This window comes from Stigmatopora argus, chromosome 2, assembly GCF_051989625.1.
Source record: "Stigmatopora argus isolate UIUO_Sarg chromosome 2, RoL_Sarg_1.0, whole genome shotgun sequence".
Taxonomy (NCBI): Eukaryota; Metazoa; Chordata; class Actinopteri; order Syngnathiformes; family Syngnathidae; genus Stigmatopora; species Stigmatopora argus.
Genome location: NC_135388.1, coordinates 13,303,284 through 13,326,554, shown reverse-complemented (window position 1 = coordinate 13,326,554; position 23,271 = coordinate 13,303,284). Strand labels below are relative to the sequence as shown.

Sequence of the window (23,271 nt, the reverse complement as noted above, 5' to 3'; positions counted from 1 at the left end):
TTGCCTGTGTTTTTGTTGGCTGCTTTTGCGTTGACTAAACACACACTGGAAAAGAGTTTACTGTGTGTTGTTTTAATAGATAGAATTAAATGTGCTAAATATTTTTATTCTACTGGCTCGTTGCTGGTTTGAAATAATCAAATCATATGGATAAGTGGGAAAGATCAACATGGCATTGCTAATGTTACACAGAACAAACAACAATTTAAAAAGTTAGTATAACTGGTACCATACAGGCGGCCCGGTGGGCAAGTGGTTAGCCCCTCGGCCTCACAGTTCTGAGATTCATGGTTAAATCCCAGGTCTGGACTTTCCTGTGTGGAGTTTCCATGTTCGCCCTGGGCTTCCGTCGGTTTTCTCAGGGTACTCCGGTTTCCTCCCAAATCCCAAAAACCAGCATACTAGGCTAGTTGAACACTAAATCAAAAACTGTCCTCATAAAAATTTAAAAGGCAATAAGAGAATGATTTGCTCAATCTGCTACACATTTGATGTAGTGTTAGCTTTTACCGAATGTGCAGGTGTGTAAATAACTTCACAGAGCGGTGGACAAAGTTCAACAACCGTCTGGGTTGGTAAATGTGGCGTCAGACATTTTGCATTTGTCTATTTTGCTTTGGAATAGGAGTTCTTAAATGCAAAATGGATTACTCTGTCTATGGCAGAACACAGCATGGCTGTGATCGTCTCCAAGAATGAGGCGCTCGCAATGGTTTTCTTCAAGGAGTTACAGCAGCAGATGTAACACAGTATGTCTCCAAGTCTTCAAGTCGAATCAGGTTGTTGAGTCTTGAGTCATCACCTTCAAAGTTAAGCTGTTATGAGTCTTGAGCCATTGCCTCCCGAGTCTTGGAACCTCCCGGCCCAAGCGAGTCAAGTCCAAATCTGTAATTTTTGTTTCTTAAGTCTGAGTCAAGTTGCATACACCCTGAATTGGTGGCCAGCCAATCACAGGGCACAAGGAGACAAACAACCATTCACGCTCACTCTCACACCTAGGGGCAATTTAGAGTGTCCAATCAGCCTACAATGGATGTCTTTGTAATGTGGGTGGAAACCGGAGTACCCGGAGAAAACCCATGCAGGCCCGGCGAGAACATGCAAACTCCAAAAAGGTGAACCGCCCTGGATTTGAACCCAGGTCCGCCACGGTGAGGCCGTCGCGCTAACAATTCAGCCGCCGGGCCGCTGTAAGTTATATAAGTACGGGAAATCTTTGAATATTAATGTTCCTTTTGTTTCTTTTTTTAACAACTGAAGGGTCTTTGTAGTAAATCTTGTCAAATTTCACTAAACTGCTGACACTGTCTTGCTGTTGCCGAACGCCTCTCGAGGGTTGCTTTTGTCACTGTGTCAGCATTTTAAATGGTATCACAGCTTATGTTCCTCTGTAGGGAGAGAGCGAGAGCACAAAAAGAGGCATGGTCAATCAAATGGACTAGTTTCATTGATAAGTTATCTTGACTGATCGTTGATGCACCGATGCAACTAATAATGCACCGAGTGTGAAAGTTGAGCTTCATCAGGCATAAGATTCCTTCACACCGTGTTTGTAGACGAGCGTGCTCCCAAATGTCAGCATACATAAATGAGCCATGTGTTTGCGTGTGGATGCATGTGCATAGATGCGTGTACGGGTTTGTCTTGTGCTGTTTGAGCACTGCAGGATAACATTGTTTTGCTTGTAGGCAGGTAGATGATAAACAAACAAGTCCAGACACACATATACTTAAAGACTTGTGTGCACATTCTGGCACACACAAGCATTCTCTCTTTACTTCCTTTTTCTGCTCCTGCTCCAGTGTTGCCATAGTAACCACTTAGTTCAGGGCCTTCAGTCTCCTGCAGAAGTTTAGGATTGAAATACAAACAAATTGAGGATTCTCTCTCGCACTCTTGCTCTCTCTCACACAGACAATGCATGACAAGGTATCTGCTGTCAAGCTGAATGTGTATAACTTTTATTGTTTTGGGGATGTAAAGTAACTCGTCACTTCACCTATATCATCCATTCATTCATTTTCTGAACTGCTTCTCGTCACATGGTTCAGGACACCCTGAATCAGTGTCCAGCCAATCGCAGGGCACAATGAGACAGACAAGCATTCACACTCACACTCATACCTAGGCCTAATTCAAAGTGTTCCCAGAACTGTGAGGCTGTGAGGAACATATGGATATGTCTCATCTCATCTTCATTATCCAAGGTCATGTGGCGGCGACAGCAGTTTCAGCAAGGAAGTCCAGCCTTTCCTCTACCCAGTCACTTCATCCAGCTCTTCCGGGAGGTTGCCAAGACATAGTCTCCCCAGCCTCTCCTGGGTCAGCCTGTGGCCTCCTCCCGGAGGGACTTCACTCTCCCTCCCCTGACCCGCAGAGGGCATGCCATCTTTTTCTGACTGAGGCCCACCAATTTACAACATTCCGAGTCGAGATAAGCAGCGTCCCCATCCCCACGGTATTGATGGTGCGCTCCTTTCCCCTGAAACGTTGGATGGTGGAACAAAATTTCCTCGAAGCCGTCCAGAAGTTATACTACATGGCTTCACCAAAGTCCTTCCATGTCGGGGTTTTTGCTTCAGAGACCACCAGAGCTGCGTGCCGCTTGGCCAACCGGTCGGTACTCATCAGCTGCCCTCAAATCCCGCAGGCCAAAAAGTTCCCAGTAGGACTGCCTCTTCAGCCTGACAGCATCCCTTACCACCGGTGTCTCCCAGCGGGTTCTGGGATTGCCGCCACAATAGGCACTGCGCGCCTTGCAGCAACAGCTCCAGTCAGCCGCTTTGACAATAGAGGCACGAAACATGGTCCAATCAGACTCAATCTCACCCGCCTCTCCCTGGACATGAGGGAAGCTTCGTTGGAGGTGGGAGTTGAATGTGCTTTTGACGGGGGACTCTGCCAGCTATTCCAGCAGACCCTCACAAGACATTTGGGTCTGCGGAGCCGGACCGATATTCTCCCCACAATCGGGGCCAACTCATCACAATGTGGTGATCAGTTTTACCCGATTGTACAAAATATGCGGCCGCAAGTACCAGGAAGTCATTCATCGAACTGCGGCCTAGAGCGTCCTGGTGCCAAGTGCGCATATGGACACCTTTGTGCTTGAGCAAGGTGTTCATTATTGTCAATCCACGGTGAGCAGTGAAGTCCAACATTAGAACACGGTCGGATTCTGCTCAGGGCGACCATTCTTCCCAATCACATCCTTTCAGGTCTCCCTGTTATTGCCCACGTGAGCATTGAAGTCCCCCAGCAGAATAAGGGAGTCCCCAGATAGACTGGAGTAGAATAGAATAAAATATGTAACAGTGCAAATAGATATAAATAATATATGAAAAAAAACATTCATTAGTCTTTGTGAAATCAGCCTAATGAGTCACAGTAGCTGTGAAATTATTTTTTGTTTGTCTGTTTGTGACTGGTGTCTGCTGATTGTGAGAATGTTACCTTGTTACTGTACTATGCAGCGTTAAATTCATTTTTTAACCTCACCTTTTTGCAGCGGTTGGTCTGACGACTTGTCCAGAGCCGATGATTCCAGCGAATGGCATAAAAACAGGGGACAGACACATGGTCAACGAGGTGGTGGCCTTTACCTGTGAGCCTGGTTACACCTTACAGGTAACATGTGCACCCATGCCATCAGACTTTATAATTAATTGGTATACTTGGCAAAAAAATGACTGAATGTTTTTTTCCACTTTGAATTTGCTTCCAGGGTCATTCACATATTTCCTGCATGCCGGGAACTGTGCGCCGGTGGAACTACCCACCCCCTCTTTGTATAGGTAAACACACCTGCAGGCACACACATATAGAATCATATGTTGCTCTTCATCTCAGATAAAAGGTACAAATGTGTTTGAAAAAAAAAACAGTTGTCTGCAGTCATCAAAAGCTACTAGCATTGAGGCAGAATGATTTTCAGTGAGAGACAGAGGCTCTATGGAAACAGTTTTGTGCCATAAGCCAAAGCTTCTGAAGTTGTAATTGATTGCTTGGTGTTTGTGTTATGACCCTGATACATTCCTTCTTGGTGAAAGCTCGTAGCAGGGCAATTCCATTTAAACTCAACCTTAATGGACTAAGGACTGCATTTTAGCTGAGTTATGAAGCTCATTTTGCTTCAATGTGTTTGTTTATCATAGGCATCACTCTGCCGAGGCACTACAACCACGGATGTTTTTTGCCCTGCAAAAAAATTACAATTTTACTTGAACTTTATACATGATGTGCAACCTATATACTGAAGTGAAACGTGATAGGATTCTCAATTGTCCCAACCGTAACACTAATACTCATTTTTTTAAATACAAATGTCTCTGGGTTACTTAAGGGAAAAACAACTATATCGTGAATGTAAAATGTGTCCTTTTTTCACTGTCACCTGCCTATCAATTGCTAGAGGCTTTTTCTCCCCTCACCATTTTTTTTCATTCTCGTTTATTTTCACGGTGGCCCATGGGCCGAGTGATTACTGCGTTGGCCTCACACTTCTGGGGTCGAGGGTTCGATCCCAGGTCGGTCCACACAGTTTGCATGTTCTCCATGGGCTTGTGTGGGTTTTCTCCGGGTACTCTGGTTTTCTCCCACATATCCAAAACATGCAGGGTAGGCTGGTTGAAGACTATGGATTGCCCCCAGGTATGAGTCTAAGGGTGAATGGTTGTCCCTCTCCTTGTGCCCTGCGATTGGCTGGCCACCGATTTAGGGTGTCCTCCGCCTGGTGACCATAGTTTCCTGAGATAGGCTCCAGCACCCCGGGTACCCTTGTGAGGATAAGCAGTTCAGAAAATGAATGAATGTTTTTTTTTATTTCATGATGTTCATGTTGATGCATGTGTTCTCACTTAACACTACCTCTGCTTTCTCTCATCCTCTAAGCTCGTTGTGGCGGAGTCTTGTCTGAGGTTACTGGCGTGGTCCTGAGTCCGGGTTTCCCAGGCAACTACCCTGGCAACCTGGACTGCACCTGGCAAATTATTTTGCCAACAGGATATGGTAAGTATTATGTGCTTCGTGATTATTTCTTCAGAGGATGAAACAGTGTCGGTCGCATGCTTTGACTGTGTGAAAGAAATATGCTTGGTCCAGGAAAGTAAACAAAATGTTTGCTGTATAAGTTTAACTTTTAACTGATAATACCATATTTAATTTTGAAATACACCCATTGTTTTCTGTTTTTTTTAATTAATTGTTGTTGTTTTTTAATACCAGGAGCACATATTCGATTCCATAATTTTTCCTCGGAAGACAATCATGACTTCCTAGAGGTCAGATCAGGGCTACAGCACAGCTCGGCTCTTATTGGACAGTTCACTGGTTCACAAATCCCACTTCCACTTTTAAGTACTACCCACCAGACCATCCTTCACTTTTACAGTGACCATTCAGAGAACAGGAAGGGCTTCAAACTTACTTATCAAGGTGAGTTCGCCTTTGATTGTTAACAAATCAAATATATCGGTAATTGGTTGATGTCCACTTCTCCAAGAAGCGTCCTCTATGTTTAACTGTTGGGGGAAAAAACAAAAGAAAAAAAACACCGTAGACATATATTAAATGTCACTCTACTGTGTTTAAGGAGTCCTAAATTATAAAATAATACATACATTTAGAGCAAAAACACACAATTTATTATGAATGATTAAAATCTAAATGCAGTGGCCAACTATAACTAATGCAGAGTATTATGAAAGGTTTGCCTTTATCAGATAGCAAATACAATTGTTCTTTCTAAAGAATCTTGAAGCATTGATCTAATTATTAAAAAAGAGAAATAAGGCCAGCAAAGTGCCAATGAGGATCTGACATCTTCTCTACTTCACTTTTACCCCTGTATTCCTCTTTAAGAACAGAAAACATGTGAATAGGTCTTCTAACCAACAAACCTGGCTTGCCAAAGCACTCAAGCTACATTTACATGCATAAGATAATTGCCCCCGTTTTCACCCTAATTTGCATCGGTCAAGTCTTGTCACTTTGATTCATGTCACTGTTAACCCCCATTCATGGTCTTTACTCCCAGTAATCGTCCCGACAGTAAAGAGCCAATCATAGTATTTGTATTTATAGGTATTTGGTAAGCCGCAAAAAAATTACAATCGGATGTTTTGGTCATCTGTTCATTAATTCTCTTTGATAAAATAGGTTTATTTTAAGCCCGTCCTCTTAATGTCTATACCATAAAAAATATACACTTTATAAAACTGCTATGTACATTGTTTTCGACACTGAAAAGCTTTGTTTTGATTCTGTGTTCACAAAGGATGGCCTGGCTTCCACCATCACCCAAATACTAGATCAGTTTTTTGTGTTCTTCCAGGTTGCTACAGCTCTATAGCCTATGTAAACTAAGTTGCTACCATGCTCACATTCATTATTAACAATGTCGTGTGCCAATAGAGCAAATAAATCTCATTCCAAATGTCAAATCAGTCATGACAAGATCAGCAACAAAACAATGATATGCAATGGCGATGCCTTCAAACAACAGCGACAACTGTTTATGTACTTTGTAGTTTCAGTACGGTAAATTAACAATACATTGTATAGCATCTGGGTCCATTGTGCATGTGTTTGTTTATTTGTTTCCATCATATTGTGTTTGAATATTTAAAGTAATTTATTTTATGGTCTTCTTTAATGTCTGTTTGTAGCATACCAACTTCAAAACTGCCAAGATCCTTCATCCTTTAGCAATGGAGACATCATTAACAGTGACTACAGTGCTGGACGGTCAATAACATTCCTATGTTATCCTGGCTATGTTTTGATTGGACACCCTGTTCTAACCTGTCAGCATGGGATCAATCGAAAGTGGAATCATCCATTCCCCCGCTGTGAAGGTAATGATTACATACATTGACATACATTCATACACGCATAAATGCATACATATATTTTACATTTTTCAGGTAATGATGGGCAACAGAATTAGACGCGGTCCAAATGATTATTAATGAATATGGCGAATCACAGCAGCACCTTACCTGAGTAGTTAGCCTGTCCATCTCACAGTTCTGAGATTCAAGGTTCAATCTTGGGCTCTGGCATTCCTGTGTCCCGTTTGCATGTTAGCACAGTGTCTGCGTGCGTTTTTTTTCTGGGAGCTCCACTTTCCTCTCAAAAGCATGCATGGTAGGCGGATTGAACACTGCAGCTACACTATAAGTGTGTACGAGAACAGTTGCTTGTGTAAGAGAAACAATTCAGGGGATACCCTGCTTAATTAGCTGCGATAGGCTTTAGCACCCTTGTGAGTGTAAGTGGCATGGAAGTTGGAGAAACACTCCTACATTTTTTATTCTATTTTCTTATACTGAGCATACTTATTCTATCCTGGAAGATTTGTGACCTTGCAAAGATCTTAACAGATGAAGCTTTACATCCCACATCCGCTGTCATGTTGTTCTGGCTTAGGTTAAATGCCTAACCCAGGGGTCGTCTTTAGCATTGCTCTAGTGGCTTCCTGAAATGTTTTCAAAAATGTTTGAAAATGAAGGAGAGTATGCTAATAAAGGTACATACAGCATGTGTTGTGGTGGCTTTTAATTTTTTGGCGGTTCCAGCCATTTGTTTTTTTCGTCCAATATGGCTCTTTCAACATTTTGGGTTGCCGACCCCTTACCTAACACCAGCGCACTCATTTTGTTTCAGCTGTTTCTAACAACAGTTAATATAATTAGATATCCATCAACTACCAAATTTTAATTGATTGTTGTTCCTATTGCTCCTTAAAAGAGCAAAAATAATATTTTATCATTTTGCCATTACAGCCCCTTGTGGATATAATGTGACAGCGGAAAACGGAACCATTTATTCGCCTCAGTACCCCAATGAATACCCCAATTCCCAAGACTGTAGTTGGCTCATCATCGTTCCCCATGGACATGGAGTTTACATCAACTTCACCCTGTTGCAGACTGAGCCTGTCACTGATTACATTGCTGTATGGTAAGCTTGGAACTAATGTAATAGAAAAGTTTTTACTTATAATATAAATATGTCAGTTGCTTGATTTGTGGATGAAAATGTATTCCTATCTTTGTTTTAAATACAGGAATTAACAATGGTAGAACCGCAATATAGTATCATACGGTGATATGGATTTCCTTCATATATAACATAATACCTTACAGATATACACATTTGACAAGCCTTAAACATGATATATTACAGCTCAATGGCACATTTATTTGTCTGGATATTCCAGGTGGAAGTGTATGAAATGCCAATGATATGAGTATATGAGGCTTATTGTGCAGGATGTGCTTTTGGGGATTTGCAGGCTCCTAACTACACAATTTTTTGATACATATGCTGGTTTATGTAAACCCAAGCTGTATTGTAGCTGTAATGACATTCAATGTACCAAGATTGTCATACAGAGTATGAGAGAGCAATGCATTTACAATGGGACCTCTGACCAATTTAATCTGAATCAGTGGACCGACCATGGCAGAGCCCAGGGAGGGCTTGGTAACTCTGGTTGTAATAATCAGATTCATTGGGGAGAGGGCAATGTAATGAAAAGAGCGCTGGATCCGTACTCCCAAATCCATTGGGATTTGCCTGTATCTGACAAGTTTGGGTCACCTTTAGAGAATATTCTCACTTACTAGTTGCACGTTGGATCCCCGTTGGTGTATTTCGATTGAAACTAAGCCAAGTGGAATCGGTCTGACCACTCCAAAATGAAGGCATGATAGTTCAGTTTCTGCCACTTTAAACGTCATACATCCACCATGCCGTTGGTGAGTGCTTGCTATCATATTGTTCTGATGTTCAGAGTGTGATACCTGTGCTTGCGGGATACTGCACTGAACCTATATAGTCCCTTGCTGACCTTGAAGTGTACCAGAATAGTATGTAGTTGATAACAAAACATTGGTAAAAACAGGAAAAACAATTGCAATATGAAATATTGTCATTGCCTCAATATATTAAATGCCAAGCAAAATCCACATGCATTGATATGACATTGGAAAAAAACATGCTTGTATCTATTGTCTATGCTTCTGTTTCTGCTCCCCTGAGAGTGTCATAAACATTAAAAAGTTAGAGGTTGCATTTTTTGATCCAGCCAAAACATTCCTGAAGGCCTCAAAAGGTTGAAGGTGCTTTGCTTACTCAAGGACTGGACATGGTGCTATGTTTAATGAATGGAAAACACTCAATCAAATCAACAACAGTATGACTTCTGAAAAAATATGCAATATTGCAGGTCCTGACCTCAATCTGGTAGAGATGCTGCAACATCTTCCAACTTGGAAATTTTACAAAATTTGAAGGGTTTTTATTTTTCCCCCTCACTGTGTTTAAGGATGGTTTTCTTTAAATTGTGTGAATCACACGATGTAAAAAAAAAAAGTACTGCTCTCATCTCCAACTTTATATTGCTTTTCTAACCAGTCCTTTTTTTAGCATCTATACAGTCTTTTCCCTTCAACAGTCCGCTTTTGTTCCATGTTCTCATTAATCATACTAGCGCCGAATGCCACGTCTGGTACACTGTCGTGTTCTTTATATTTCACCAATTTGTGCTTTTGGGCCCCACATACCCATTTATTCATGGGTAAGGGTAGCAGCAAATGTCAGAGGATGTTGCCAAACTTACCCTGTTGTTTTTTGCTTTCTGCTCAGTGACACTACTAGACATCACTGGGCGATAGTTTGAGATTATTTGAATGCACAGACAGTGAAATAGGATAAAATAATACCAAACATTCATTACGGGCATTAATAATGTTGTATGTGTCTTGTTATTTTTAATTACTGGTATTGTTTCAATTACATTAATTTTATTTCCAGATTTCGTGATGGCCATTCCCAAAGTTTAAATGTAGTACACTTTATCTATTTCACAAATTGTTTTGAATCATTGGTCTGCTGGAACTGGTGTTCCATTCAGTGTTTAATTTAAAGTTATTTCAAATAATCTAAACTATGGCTATTTTGACTTCCCACTATTATGCAAATTTTACTGCCATAAGAAGGTTTCTATCCATTGATCTAGCATGGCAATTGTGCTTAAGATATTTCACCTTGCATTCTTCTGAGCCAGAAAAGATGACAGTTTTGATGTATTGCAGTATGGTAATATTCCACTGATATTTCACATTTGAATCTTTCCTTATAGCGAGCATTGTTGACACAGTTCCAAATTCTTAACATATACACTTTCCATATCTGGAAAGGACATCGGTTTACATTGAAAGTCATTTTTTAGAGCTACCTTGTGGATGCATTCATCTAACTGCCTTGTTAATGTTTGGAAATAGCTTGAATTTGAAAGAAGACATGAAATATGTGCAAGTATTATACCTGTTAATATTTGGAGTCAGTTTATGTTAAAACAAGCTCAGACCTAACTACCATAATATCTTATCACATGAACTACCTTGAAGAAATGCACCGATAAAAAATAATTGAACCACCAGCTCCAGTTTTTATTGAGCTAAAGGAGAATTTCTGCAATTTTCAAAATCAAGCTTGAATTATTGGGACAAGACAACAACAATATTCAATTACATTTTTGGAAATTATATTATGGCCGTGTTTTTTGGCAGACGTGTTAAAAACCACTCAACAGACTAGACGCAGTTGTACTTAAATAGACATATAGCAAATTTTGATTAATTTAATAACTTTCAACACCTACGGAGAACCTTGAATTATTGACGAGCCAAGAGATCCCAGGCACTCTTTTTAAATTAAAATTTTACAGCCCGTGTTTAATCCAAATGCAAGCTCATTAAATACACAAAAAGGTGCATTGAGGAACTTTACAAAATGTAACCTTTCAACAACATTCAATATTTAATGAACTAAGTTAAGCCTTTAATCCAAGGGCTTTATTCAGTGTACTTGTTTTGCCAAAGGGTGAAAATGAAAACAAAAGCGCCACAAAATAAATCATTGGCACTCCAGGCATAGTTGAACATTAACTATGTAATAACTTCTCATTTATTGATTGACTTCTCTTCAAAACAAGATGTGAATTATGCCATTTTGATGCGGTAATTACAGTGTTTAAATTCGACAGCAAATCCAGATCAAGCACAGAAAATTTTAATAAAAAAAAGCATCTGGTAATAATTGCAGTGTCATTTTATGATTTTAGCTTGTATAGACAGAGTGATGATATAAATGGTGGTAAGATGGATATTAATTAAGACACCTTAATATAGCCCTGTAACAAACAGTCTTCTGTTTGTGGAGTAGGATTGAAGTATTTTTGTAATCCCACGCGTCCTTGTGCAGGGATGGTCCAGATGCAACCAGTCCTCAGTTGGGTGTCTTCAGTGGTAACACAGCATTAGAGTCGGCCTACAGTTCCAGCTCCACCGTTCTGATCCGCTTTCACTCTGACTTTTCAACTGGTGGATTCTTCATTCTCAACTTTCATGGTACACAAAAACTCATTAATGATTTGTTTTTCAGACCTTCCTTTTCTATCTCAAAGATACCTGAGAAAACCAGAAAAAAGAGAAATGGAAATGAGAAGCAGTTCTGAATTGAGGGTCTTTATTAGTGTGGTGAAAGATTTGAATATTAAATCTTTTATTAGTGGTGGAACAATGGCAAAATTTATCATCAAACATTCACAGTGTTTGCTAGCATGCAATTTGAATCATCACATTTTCTGCGCGTGATGATGGTGCTGAGCAAAAGGAGCATGCTGGGTTGGTTTATAACTTTGTATGCTCGCACATATAAATGGAATATTAATATTAACCCAAGTACTGATGGGATATGCCATGGTCAGTTTGAACTTAATTCAATTTGATACATTTGGGGTTGAACAAATTCGGTCCAAATATCTCATTTTCAACCCTTCAATTATCTTCGAAAAAGGGATGTATGCTGTCCACACATCCAAAGCTCATAAAACTAACCTGCTATAAAAATGGGTGTATTTTGTGCGTCCTCCTGCGACTTTTACTGGGAACTTGTTTTTTTTCTTTCCAGCCTATCGTTTGAAGAAATGTCCTCCTCCCCCTGTAGTGGAGAATGCTGAGGTCATCTATGAAGATGAAGACTTCCTAATAGGTATTAATTCTCTCTTCCTCTTTCTCCACACATATAATATATTTATTTGTACACTCAAATACACCAATCGAGCATGGACCTTGATTTTGATCAAATCATTAGTGTTGTGGCGGGTGCTGGAGCCTATCCCAGCCGACTCCGGGCCAGAGGCCGGGGAAACCCTGAATCAGTGACCAGCCAATCGCAGGGCACAAGGAGACGGACAACCATTCACGCTCACACTCATACCTAGGAGCAATTTAGAGTGTCCAATCAGCCATGCATGTTTTTTGGAATGTGGGAGGAAACCGGAGTACCTGGAGGAAACCCACGCAGGCCCAGGGAGAACATGCAAACTCCACACAGGGAGACCGACCTGGACTTGAACTCAGGACCCCAGAGCTGTGAGGCCGACGTGCTAACCACTCGCTCCACCGGGCCACCCTAATCAAATGTATATATATTTTTTAAATACTTACATTTCAATGTCTTTATTTGCACTCAGCATTACGTTGTATAATGTGTTCATGACCTCTTTAATCTTTTAAATGTCATTTTCAAAATAAACTGGGACTAAATATTTTTCTTTCTGTCAGTAATATGCAGTTTCTTTTGTGGAAAAATATGTCATCAATGAAGGCATTGCATCTGCATCCATACCTTTTCATTGATGCCACACATTGGATTGTGTAGCAAACCTTAACCAATGCGCCTCAATGCATTTCAGAATTCAATAAAATTTTTGGCAGCAAACTGAAGCCCGTCACTAGTCAACATTTGAACATCTACCCGCTATTGTGGTGTTTTCATTGGCACCTGTGCTTTTCTCCATCGATTAGATATTCCTTTTCATCTAGTTTTCCCAACATACACACATGACAAAACAACATATATGAGCAAAGATACAATTAATCTAAAAAAAATAACTTTAATTTTGAGCTCATGAATTTAAAAAAAAATTAACCCGGCAGTTGTTTTGGAAATTTCATTGCTCGTGGTATGCACTAACCTAATCGTTACATTTGTGGACTTGCTGGAATCATTCATTAACAAGATGTAATATTTTTAGGGGATATTGTGGCTTATCGATGTCTCCCTGGATACACACTTGTTGGAAAAGCGGAGCTCATGTGCACACTCAACTCCCATTTACTGTTTGAAGCCCCACCACCAACATGTCAAGGTAAGGCAGCATGCAGAATGACTTGTAAATCATTTCTTTAATGTATGCACACAAAAAAAGGAATAATCAGACTACACTGAAAAAGGTACTTTACAGATGACCCATTTAAAATACCAAGCAATTCTATTTTAATGCAGAACTATATTTTATTAACAAACTGTAATATTAATGTAAACCTATACTTCTTTAAAATGGGGACTTGTCCAAGATAAACTTACGATAAAGTTTGGAAAAAAATGGAATGTTACAGGAACATCATTAATTTGTTTTAAATTGTGTGTAAATATTTGTGAGTGCTACTGGAAAACAACTACACACATTGTTTTACATTATCATTTGTACACAACATTTATATTCCACTTCATTATTCACAGAGGGTAAATCAACATTTACTCACATGAGGTTATTTTGTATTCCAAAAAAGTAATATTTCTCTTTAATGTTTCAAATGTGGGCGAGAAGTCATCAGCTTTCTCAAATGTTTTTTGTGTCATTAATGTGTGTTGAACGAAAAGATTAAAAAGGAACACAGCAGCATCGGCAGCTTGACCCCGGAAATAAATTTGGTGCAGATCGTGAACTTTGTAAAACAAGTTTCCGTTACCGCTGAGGAGCTCAGTCTGTACCAATGCTGTGTTCTTTCTGTATAACAGTGTGGAACAGTATGCTCTTGCCATGGCATTATGCAACTTAAGTGCTCCGGAAGCCCAATCGAATTTTATTACTTCTTTATGTGAAAGTTGGCCTTTGTAATTGTTATTGCACATAGAAATGAATTATTGTATGTAGTCAAGGATTAAGTACATTAAGACTGCTTCCACACATTCTACACAATACACAAAAGTTTGATTTTTTCAATGCTTCATAAAATGGATGTTTATACTTATATTTTCCAGCCCAATGTCCAGCCAATGAGGACCGGTCTTCTTCATCAGGAATTATTTTAAGTCCTATGTTCCCCAGCAACTACCCAAACAGCCAGACATGCTCCTGGCTACTACGTGTTTTTACAGGTGCACTTGGCAAAGTACCATAGACTCTTAAAAAAATGGTGGACAAACAAACACTAGATGTCACTCAGCGTTTGGATGTGTTTTGAGAGATCATCGCATTCAATTCAACTTGTCACTGTTAAGACCAAAAAGAATAAATGAATAGAAATGAAAACACAAGTAAAGGATACATAACAGTTATGTTTAAATCAGCAAAATGTTACAATTAAAATAAATCAAAATTGAAACTTAAAACATAAAATGATTTAAAGGAGCTAAACATTTGATCTTACCAGATCTTCAGGTCATTCTACAGTTGAGGAGTATAACAACCAAGTAAGAATATAACCATGCAAATGGCCACGCTGGAGTCTATATCATAGGCCGGCAACACAGAAAGGCACAAGTTGCATGGATGAGTGTATAAACACAAGCCAGCGCCTCAATTTTTTTTTTAAATAGATTCTGACTTGACAACTGTCACAAAATAATGACGTTGACATACAGAACAAATTCTGTTTTAAAAATAAGCCTCCAGTGGTACTTCCCATTATGCAGTGATGTAAAACACTTCTGGAGACTTATTTCCGCACACAGGAGGTTGCCCCTGGTGTATTACGCATTTGATTAATACTAATTTGCTAATATACAGCTACAACTATGAGTGAGATTGAGTCAATGCTACATTTGCAATGACCACAGTGCATACAGCCAGAGAGGTCTTTATGCAGATAGCTATATGTCCCGTCTTGCAAATGTGTTTTTAATAACTATCCCTGATCATTTTGTAGCGAACCAAAGCAGTTAGTGTCTATGGTGTACCCCATGTGGTCTGTTGAAATATATGTTCTGCTTGATGGGGTGGTTATCTGACAATTGTCTTATATCTTAGGTTACATCATCAATATCTACGTTGAGATGTTCCACAGTGAAAAGCAATTTGACGAGCTGGAAATTTTCGACGGTAATCTTTTTTAAACTGATACACGCAAACTAATGTGTATTTACACATACTGTCTTGCTTCCCTAACTTTCATTTTTTTATGAAGATTATGATTGCAAATAAGATTCATAATTGTTAGTTCTTATTTGTATTGTGCAAAATTTCCCATGTGGATTTAAAAATCTATTATTTAACAAATACAATCTAAAAGTTTGCAAAGCACATTTGTGTTAATGAGAGTTTCTGTTTGTATTTTATAGAGGTTTCAGAATTTTTATATGTTTACAAATGTGCTTTATTGTCACCACACAAGCTAATATTGTATGGAAAAGTACCACACAAAACAATGTCATATCATATCTCTGTTATGTTTCATGTTCTGTTGTTGGTGCATATGACATTAGTAAACCAAAAATTACTCTTCCAAAAAGCCATATTTGCAGATTTGTGATACGAGAACAAAGTTTTAAGTGTTGGTAAATGGTCCAAGTTTTGCATACTACATGAATAAATCATTGCAAAGCAAGGTAACAAAAAAAATGCATTCGTAGTAATAATAGGTAAATTGAATTTAAACATACTTGATGGCTTCCATCATCTTTTTGGTTTGCACCATCCAACACAGTTATTATTAGTATAGGATTAAGGGAATAATGGAATCACTACCTGGGTGAAAAAACTAATTATGCAGTCATCCATGCAATGCAGAATGTAGGATTCACTATCTCCACATTGGATGTTTCACAATATGTTTTATTTATGTACTACATGCAGGATCGTCAGGACAGAGCCCTTTGCTTGTAGCTCTCAGTGGAAATCATTCATCTCAGCTCAACTTCACCTCCAAAACCAATCAGCTTTACCTTCGATGGTCCACTGACCATGCAACCAACAAGAAGGGATTCAAGATAAGATACTCAGGTACATACATGTACTTCAAGCATTTAGCACAATATATACTATGTTGGGAAAAAATACTTTACAATGCCTTTAGATCAGGGGTCTCAAACTAGCGCCCCGCGGGCCAACTGCGGCCCTCGGGACGATAATTTGCGGCCCCCGTCTTAATATGAAAGATCGTTTTTTTTTTTTTAGTTTTTTTTTTTTTTTTTTTTTTTTTAATTTTTTTTTTTTTTTTTTTTTTTTACCCCTTTCGCCATGATGGCGCCGTTTAAGTGGCAGCCAGTGGCAGTAGCTCTGTCCACTCATGTTTTTCTTGTTTTACAGCATGTTTTACATGAAAAATTAGAGGGAACATTGACATGAACCTGCTTGTGGCAGGTGTGATACTGGTGTGCCGATAGCGAGCAATGATGATGTTGTGACCGGATGATTCGCCTAAAGACGTTTCGCCGACGGATGTTTGACAGACGGACAGTTCGTACTAGTATTTGTTAGTTTAATGATTAAATACAAATACTAGTATTTGTATTTAATCATTAAACGCTGTTTTCAGCTGGATTTGACCGAATTTGAGAGCATTTTGAGCCGTTTGGCGAATGGACGTCTATAGACGTTTTTTTGCCTCCATCGCGATATCATCCAGTATTTGTATTTAATCATTAAATGCTGTTTTAGGATGGATTTGACCCGATTGCTGTCATTTTACGGCTCGGTTCTGCTACATCTGCCTGCCCAAGAGTGCTTATTCCCGGACTGCCATTGATGGTAGACGAACATTGATTTTTACTATAATTTGGACAACACCGGCAGCGGGCCGGATTAAAAATCCTAACGGGCCGTATATGGCCCGCGGGCCGAGGTTGAAAAACTTGTACACACACGATCCGGCGGGGCGAGCGTTCGAATCCCGTTTCGGCGAAACCTCCGTTCGGCCGAATGAACGTTCGGTGGAACGTCCATTCGGCGACCTGCCCGTCTGTCAAACGTCCGTCGGCGAAACGTCTTTAGGCGAATCATCCGAGTACCGTTGATGTCGCTCACACTGGTACTCAGTGCGCTCAGGGAGGTTGTCTTTCTGCTCAGACCAACAAAAAATTAGAGGGAACTTTGGTTCGGAGCTGAATGAACCAATCACGGTGAGGTATACGGCTCTGGAGGGTGGGACATCGGCCGGGCTGTCCAGTGCCTCGCTCACTCACTCATTCATTCCTCCAATCAGCTGGGCGGAGGAGAAGCCGTGAGGCCGATCACTCCGCTCGGCGCGCACACTCCTCCGCTGCTCTCAGCATAGAACTGAATGAGGCGCTATGATCCGTGATCCAGCCTGTGTCAGTGTCTGTAGCCATCTCCGCGATTGAAACGGAGAGCGAAAGTGCACATGCGCCACAAACCCGCGCGACTGAATGTGAAAGATCAACCCGAGACTCATTCCAAGTGGAAAAACATATTACAGAGCCCCAGAGATGTCTCTTTCAAAGCCTGCCGTGAAGAGAAAGGTCGGTGATGAGCACAGACAGTTTCAAGAAAAGTGGGGAGTGCAATATTTCTTTGTTGAACACAGGGGCACCCCGACGTGTCTCATTTACACTGAAAAAGTTGCGGTGCACAAGGAATACAATTTGAAACGTAATTGTACTATGAGACATGCTGAGGAGTACGAAAAATACCAGGGAGATGAGAGAGCCAACCAGGTTGCCAGTCTTAAAACACGTCTTCTGAGGCAACAGGATCTCTTCAAGAAGGCTACCAAAGACAGTAATGCAGCAGTCAAAGCTAGCTACGCCGTTTGTGAGTTGATTGATCCTGTGCTAAGTGATCCCAAATGGCTCATGGACTTGGCTTTTCTTGTTGATATCACACATGAGCTTAATGTACTGAACAAGAAGCTACAAGGCCAGGGGCAACTTGTCAGTGCTGCCTATGACAACGTGAGAGCATTCTGCACTAAACTTGTGTTATGGAAAGCCCAGCTCTCTCAGACAAACCTTTGCCATTTCCCAGCATGCAAGGCTCTCGTGGATGCAGGCACACCATTCAGTGGTGAGAAGTATGTTGAGGCCATTTCGAAGCTACAGGAGGAATTTGATCACAGATTTGCAGACTTCAAGACACACAAAGCCACATTTCAAATTTTTGCGGACCCCTTCTCCTTTGATGTGCAAGATGCCCCTCCTGAGCTTCAAATGGAGCTCATTGACCTGCAGTGCAACTCTGCACCCAAAGCCAAGTTCAGGGAGGTGAGTGGAGAAGCAGACAAGCTTGGGCAATTTTTGAGAGAGTTGACCCCCAGCTTCCCTGAACTTTCCCGAAGGTTCAAGCGGACCATGTGCCTTTTTGGGAGCACATACTTGTGTGAGAAGCTCTTCTCCACCTTGAACTTCAATAAGTCCAAGTACAGGTCCAGACTTACTGATGAGCATCTTCAAGCTCTACTGAGGGTCTCCACTGCTTCCTCCCTCAAGCCAAATGTGACTATGTGAGAAGAAGCGCTGCCAGGTCTCTAGCAGCAAGGAGTAGGCAAGAGAAGCCGTGTTCAGAATATTTCATGTTCAATGTTCCATTCAAGTTCAGAAAGTTAAAGGTTAAAGAGCTGTTAATACAGACATTTGAAACGGAATAAAAATAATTCATTTTCTCTACTTAGCCAGCCAGTGTATATCTACTGTATGCTCATTAGTATTATTTTGTTTTGTATTACTGATTGATTTATTTTTTATTCATCTTTAAGTTAATTTATTTAATTCATTTTTTGTTAAAAAATAAAGATATTTGATAACGTTGGAATGTTTTATCAGTGCTTTTCTTGTGGAAATCCTGATGCGGCCCAGTCTCACCCAGACTCGGCCTCTAGCGGCCCCCAGGTAAATTGAGTTCGAGACCCCTGCTTTAGATTGATCAATGTCAACATAAGCATTAGTGAAAGACACAGTTATTGCTATCTAAACTAGAAATATATGATGTTGAAAAATAAAGTAACCTTGAATCGTCCTTACCCATTATTAATGGTATGGTCTGAGTGAAGTTGCACTAAACCTCCAGTGTAATGTTTTGCTGTTATAATGTTGTTGGCAAAACGTACTAATCGGTAACCTAGCACAGTACATCAAACAAATCATGTTCATTGAACTTGTTGACATTTTAAAAATAATGTCTGAATCTGATTTAAAGTAGACAATCATTAAAATCGCAAATGTGTACTGTGTGGACTTGGGAGTCTTCAATTTGAAAAGATAGATAACTTCAATGAACACGAGCTGTCAGTTATATGAAATGGCCTGAATCTATTACTGTTTTTCATTTGGTTTCATATACAGTAACACAATTGACGTACTCCGTACACCTAATAACGTAGGTTGCACAATATTTCGCAGAGGGATAAAATAGTGAAAGGTGAAAGGCCTGATGAGTCATTCGGAGAGGCTGATGAAAAATATTTCTTTAAAAGATGAATATCTGACATGGAAATTATTTCTGACTCACTTTGCTGTCAGGTGTGGGAGAGTCATTCCACCTACCTTTAAAAAGTTTTCTGTTTTTGATCAAATTCATTTATTATGTATCATTAGTATTTTATTTTGCTTTGTCTCTTCAGCTGCGTACTGTAGTATTAATGATCCTCCAGAGAATGGGGGAGTTGTCAACCGAACCAAACTCCACCCTGGCAGTAGACTCCAATTCTACTGTAATCATGGTTATCGCCTAGTTGGTTCAATGAATTCCACCTGTAGACTTCACCACAATGGGCTTTTCTATTGGGACACCCCTCCACCGTATTGTCAAGGTAAAATTGATTTTTGTTAAAAATCTAAGTACAATAGTTCCTTGAGGTACACATTTTTTCACGTGTGTGTATATAAATATGCATGTGGTCACAGTCCAAAAGGTATATATCACAAAGCACCACTCTCCAATAGTCTTTTTAAGGCCAATTGCCCTCCAGTTTGTATGAGTTCCGATTTTTTTCCCCCCGCAACATTTTCTTTTGTGATTGGCAGCTATCTCGTGTGGGATCCCCCACTCACCAGGCAATGGCAGCTTCTATGCCTACCATTACAATGTGGGCAGTCATGTGACCTACCACTGTAATCATGGTTATCACCTTGACTCTAGTCTTCCTGCCACAGCAGTGTGTTTGGAGGATGGCAGCTGGAGTAATTCGGCCTCACCCCCAAGGTGTCTGTGTAAGTATTACTTGTTGTGATTCGTGGGTAAGAGAAAGTGCTATGTGGCTAACTTAGACTTAAAAAAAAAAAATCAGACACAAACTATGCATCATCCTAGGTTCTGTTCAAGTTCCACTTGCTAAAGATGAAAATGATAAATGAGACGTGTACAAAATTAGGGGAAGAACTTCTAGCTTTCTTAAAGGGTGCCTGAAAGGCCAAATAAAATGCATTTCAATGTAAGAAAAAAATGAAACATTTAACCTGGGACTTAACTATTTTTAGTATTAACACCAGCCACTCTATTGTCCTTGCGGAAGGGCACTTACGTAGCTCCCCAATTTTGGGGGTCTTGAATCATCCACCTTTCTGTCCTCAAAGCACATCCTGACAGTTTATCACTGGTAAAGCTACACCACCCTTGTTAACAGTGCTATTTATTAATTCAGATCTTACATGTATTTCTCAGCTATCCACTGTCCCAGCATTGAGGGCCTCTTGTCAGATCATGTAACCTATCGTCTACTCTCTGGTACATTGGGAGAGTTTGGTTCCATGGCCATGCTGGAGTGCTCAGCAGGGTACTCTTTTGGGGCAGGACATCGGAGACTACGCTGCCTTGCCAATGGGACTTGGGAGGGGTCTGATGACCCTGCCACATGCAAGAGTAAGACTTTTTGCAAGTTGCAGAACAGTTGGTGTCCCCTGCAGATCATGCAAGAAAGAATTCCCAAAATACATTGTATATATATAAAAAAAATTAATTGATCCATTTGAAATCATACAGTACACATTTGTCAAACGAATAGTGCAATGTATTTTTACTGTTGCATTATTTTGTGATATTTTACATTGTCAGTATTGTGTTTTAAAATCTGATTTTTTTTTTAATGTAGTCTTGTCCTGTGGTGATCTTTCTACGCCCCCATTTGGCACTAAGCTAGGAACACTGACCACATTCGGTGCAACTGCCATCTTTATGTGTAACCATGGTTATACATTGGTGGGTTCACATGTCAGAGAATGTGGAGCCAATGGGCTTTGGAGTGGTTCCGAGACCAGATGTCTTGGTAAGTCCCGGATTACTAGGCCACATGTCCAAATTAAACATTATTAATAAATCATAAATATTTTCTTTGTTTAATTTTTGTATTATTAGTTATGGACAGGATTGTACCTTACTACATCTGCATCTATTTTCTCTACTCCTTGTCCTGAATATACATAGATTAAAAACCCATTCAAACTCCTGTATAGTACATTTAACATACAATATACTTTCGGAAAGCCACCTCATGTATAGTGGCCAATCAGTGACTTTGGTGTTGGCAAGAATTGGATCGATTCCCTCTTGGTGGTGGTATGATTGGGCGTGTGAATGGTCGTCTGTCTCTCTGTGTGCTCTACGAATGACTGGCGAACCAGTCTAGAATGTAGCCTGCCTTTTACCCGAAGTCCACTGGGATAGACCCCAGCAACCCCCACAACTTTTGCGAGGATACTCAGTATGGAAGATGAATAAATGATACTTTTGAAATCAAGTTTTCTCCATCTCGATGACATCAGTAAAAATGCATTTAAAATAAAAACACCATGTATTAACATACTGCTGTTAGGTCGAAATACCTACAAGTGAGTACTAACATTTAATCACATGATGCCTTATACAGTCCTAAGAATAGTGAATCAAGACAATTTAAAGAGACTATAGTGTGATTTAGCCTATATGTGGACAACAAAGTAAATCAAAACGTGTCATGATATGACCTTTACTTCTTTATTTTAGGTATATGCATATTGAGATGTATTAGCAATTCAAGTTTCTTTATTCTAGCTGGCCACTGTGACTCTCCAAATCCGATTGTCAATGGTCACATAAGCGGCGATGGCTCGAGTTACCGCGACACAGTGGTGTACCAGTGTATGCTGGGTTATCGCCTGATTGGAACATCGGTCAGAATCTGCCAACAAGACCACCGGTGGTCTGGAACAACACCTGTGTGTGTCCGTAAGTGCTTGATTTTTCAAATGCAGATCAACCCTTTTTTAACAAGAAGGATAAATGTAAAATTTTAATCCTTATGGGTCTCAATATTAGGTATACCTGCTGAATATGATTTATTCCTAGATGTACGAATACCTACCAATTATGCACTGTTGATTTCTAACAGAATTGTACCTCCATGAATTTAATTGTGCACTTTTGCCTACCAAAAATAATTTCAATGTCAATGCCAGTTTTTCATACCTCTACTTGGTTCCCACAGCCATAACATGTGGTCACCCTGGAAACCCAGCCAATGGACGGACAAACGCCAGTGAATTCAACCTCAATGATGTTGTCAACTTCACTTGTAATAAAGGTTATGTCCTGAGTGGAAATGCACGTGCTCAGTGTCGACTCAATGGGCAGTGGAGCAGCCCCCTTCCTCTCTGCAAAGGTAACGAGCAGTGAAAGACACAGACGAATGAACGCTTATCTTAATGCTTTAATTGGATAATGTGAATGTGAACAATTAACTACATTTAGCCTGTCAGGTTTGCCATTAAATATCCCCAAAAACATGCATAAAGAAAGAGGAAAGAATGTGTGTATATGTATGTATATATGTATATATATGTGTGTGTGTATGTATATATATTTTTTTTATTTAGCAAACTTAATAAAACGTGCACTCTTTCTAAAATGGGATAGAGTCATTTACTTTATATTATTTTATTAAGTTTGCTAAATGCATACCAACCAGAAGAGTAGGGATTTTTTTGCATTCAATTGATAGGGAATGTAATTTTTGATGTTGGAATTTTCCATTCATCCATTTCAATAGTGCTGTATGTGAGTCGTAGTATCAAAATTCACACATGGAGTAATCATATATTGCCGGAAGCAAATTATATTGAGTTACCCATGCATGTATGTAACATTACCAACCTCCACTGACCTTGTGACCGTGGAGCACTTATGATGTATTAAATTGTGCAAACACTCAGGCGCACTACTTGGTCACAGGGGCAGATCAATATAGCAGAGTTGTACACGTCGGTCTT

The 23,271-nt window shown here is 39.9% G+C and overlaps 1 protein-coding gene across 4 annotated transcripts in view; it reads left to right on the top strand.

The window, feature by feature from the left end:
- LOC144070630 (CUB and sushi domain-containing protein 1-like) overlaps positions 1 to 23,271 on the top strand; it is a 332,478-nt gene that overhangs the window by 256,589 nt on the left and 52,618 nt on the right. For all 4 annotated transcript variants that reach the window (XM_077594993.1, XM_077594992.1, XM_077594994.1 and 1 more), the window contains 18 exons: positions 3,509 to 3,627; positions 3,725 to 3,794; positions 4,891 to 5,007; positions 5,224 to 5,433; positions 6,666 to 6,854; positions 7,785 to 7,962; positions 11,272 to 11,417; positions 11,980 to 12,060; positions 13,109 to 13,222; positions 14,119 to 14,235; positions 15,107 to 15,178; positions 15,932 to 16,078; positions 19,653 to 19,841; positions 20,056 to 20,241; positions 20,693 to 20,890; positions 21,120 to 21,293; positions 22,058 to 22,231; positions 22,491 to 22,664. In XM_077594993.1, the coding sequence (XP_077451119.1) occupies positions 3,509 to 3,627; positions 3,725 to 3,794; positions 4,891 to 5,007; positions 5,224 to 5,433; positions 6,666 to 6,854; positions 7,785 to 7,962; positions 11,272 to 11,417; positions 11,980 to 12,060; positions 13,109 to 13,222; positions 14,119 to 14,235; positions 15,107 to 15,178; positions 15,932 to 16,078; positions 19,653 to 19,841; positions 20,056 to 20,241; positions 20,693 to 20,890; positions 21,120 to 21,293; positions 22,058 to 22,231; positions 22,491 to 22,664 (2,655 nt within the window). The remainder of the gene's footprint in view (positions 1 to 3,508; positions 3,628 to 3,724; positions 3,795 to 4,890; positions 5,008 to 5,223; positions 5,434 to 6,665; positions 6,855 to 7,784; positions 7,963 to 11,271; positions 11,418 to 11,979; positions 12,061 to 13,108; positions 13,223 to 14,118; positions 14,236 to 15,106; positions 15,179 to 15,931; positions 16,079 to 19,652; positions 19,842 to 20,055; positions 20,242 to 20,692; positions 20,891 to 21,119; positions 21,294 to 22,057; positions 22,232 to 22,490; positions 22,665 to 23,271) is intronic.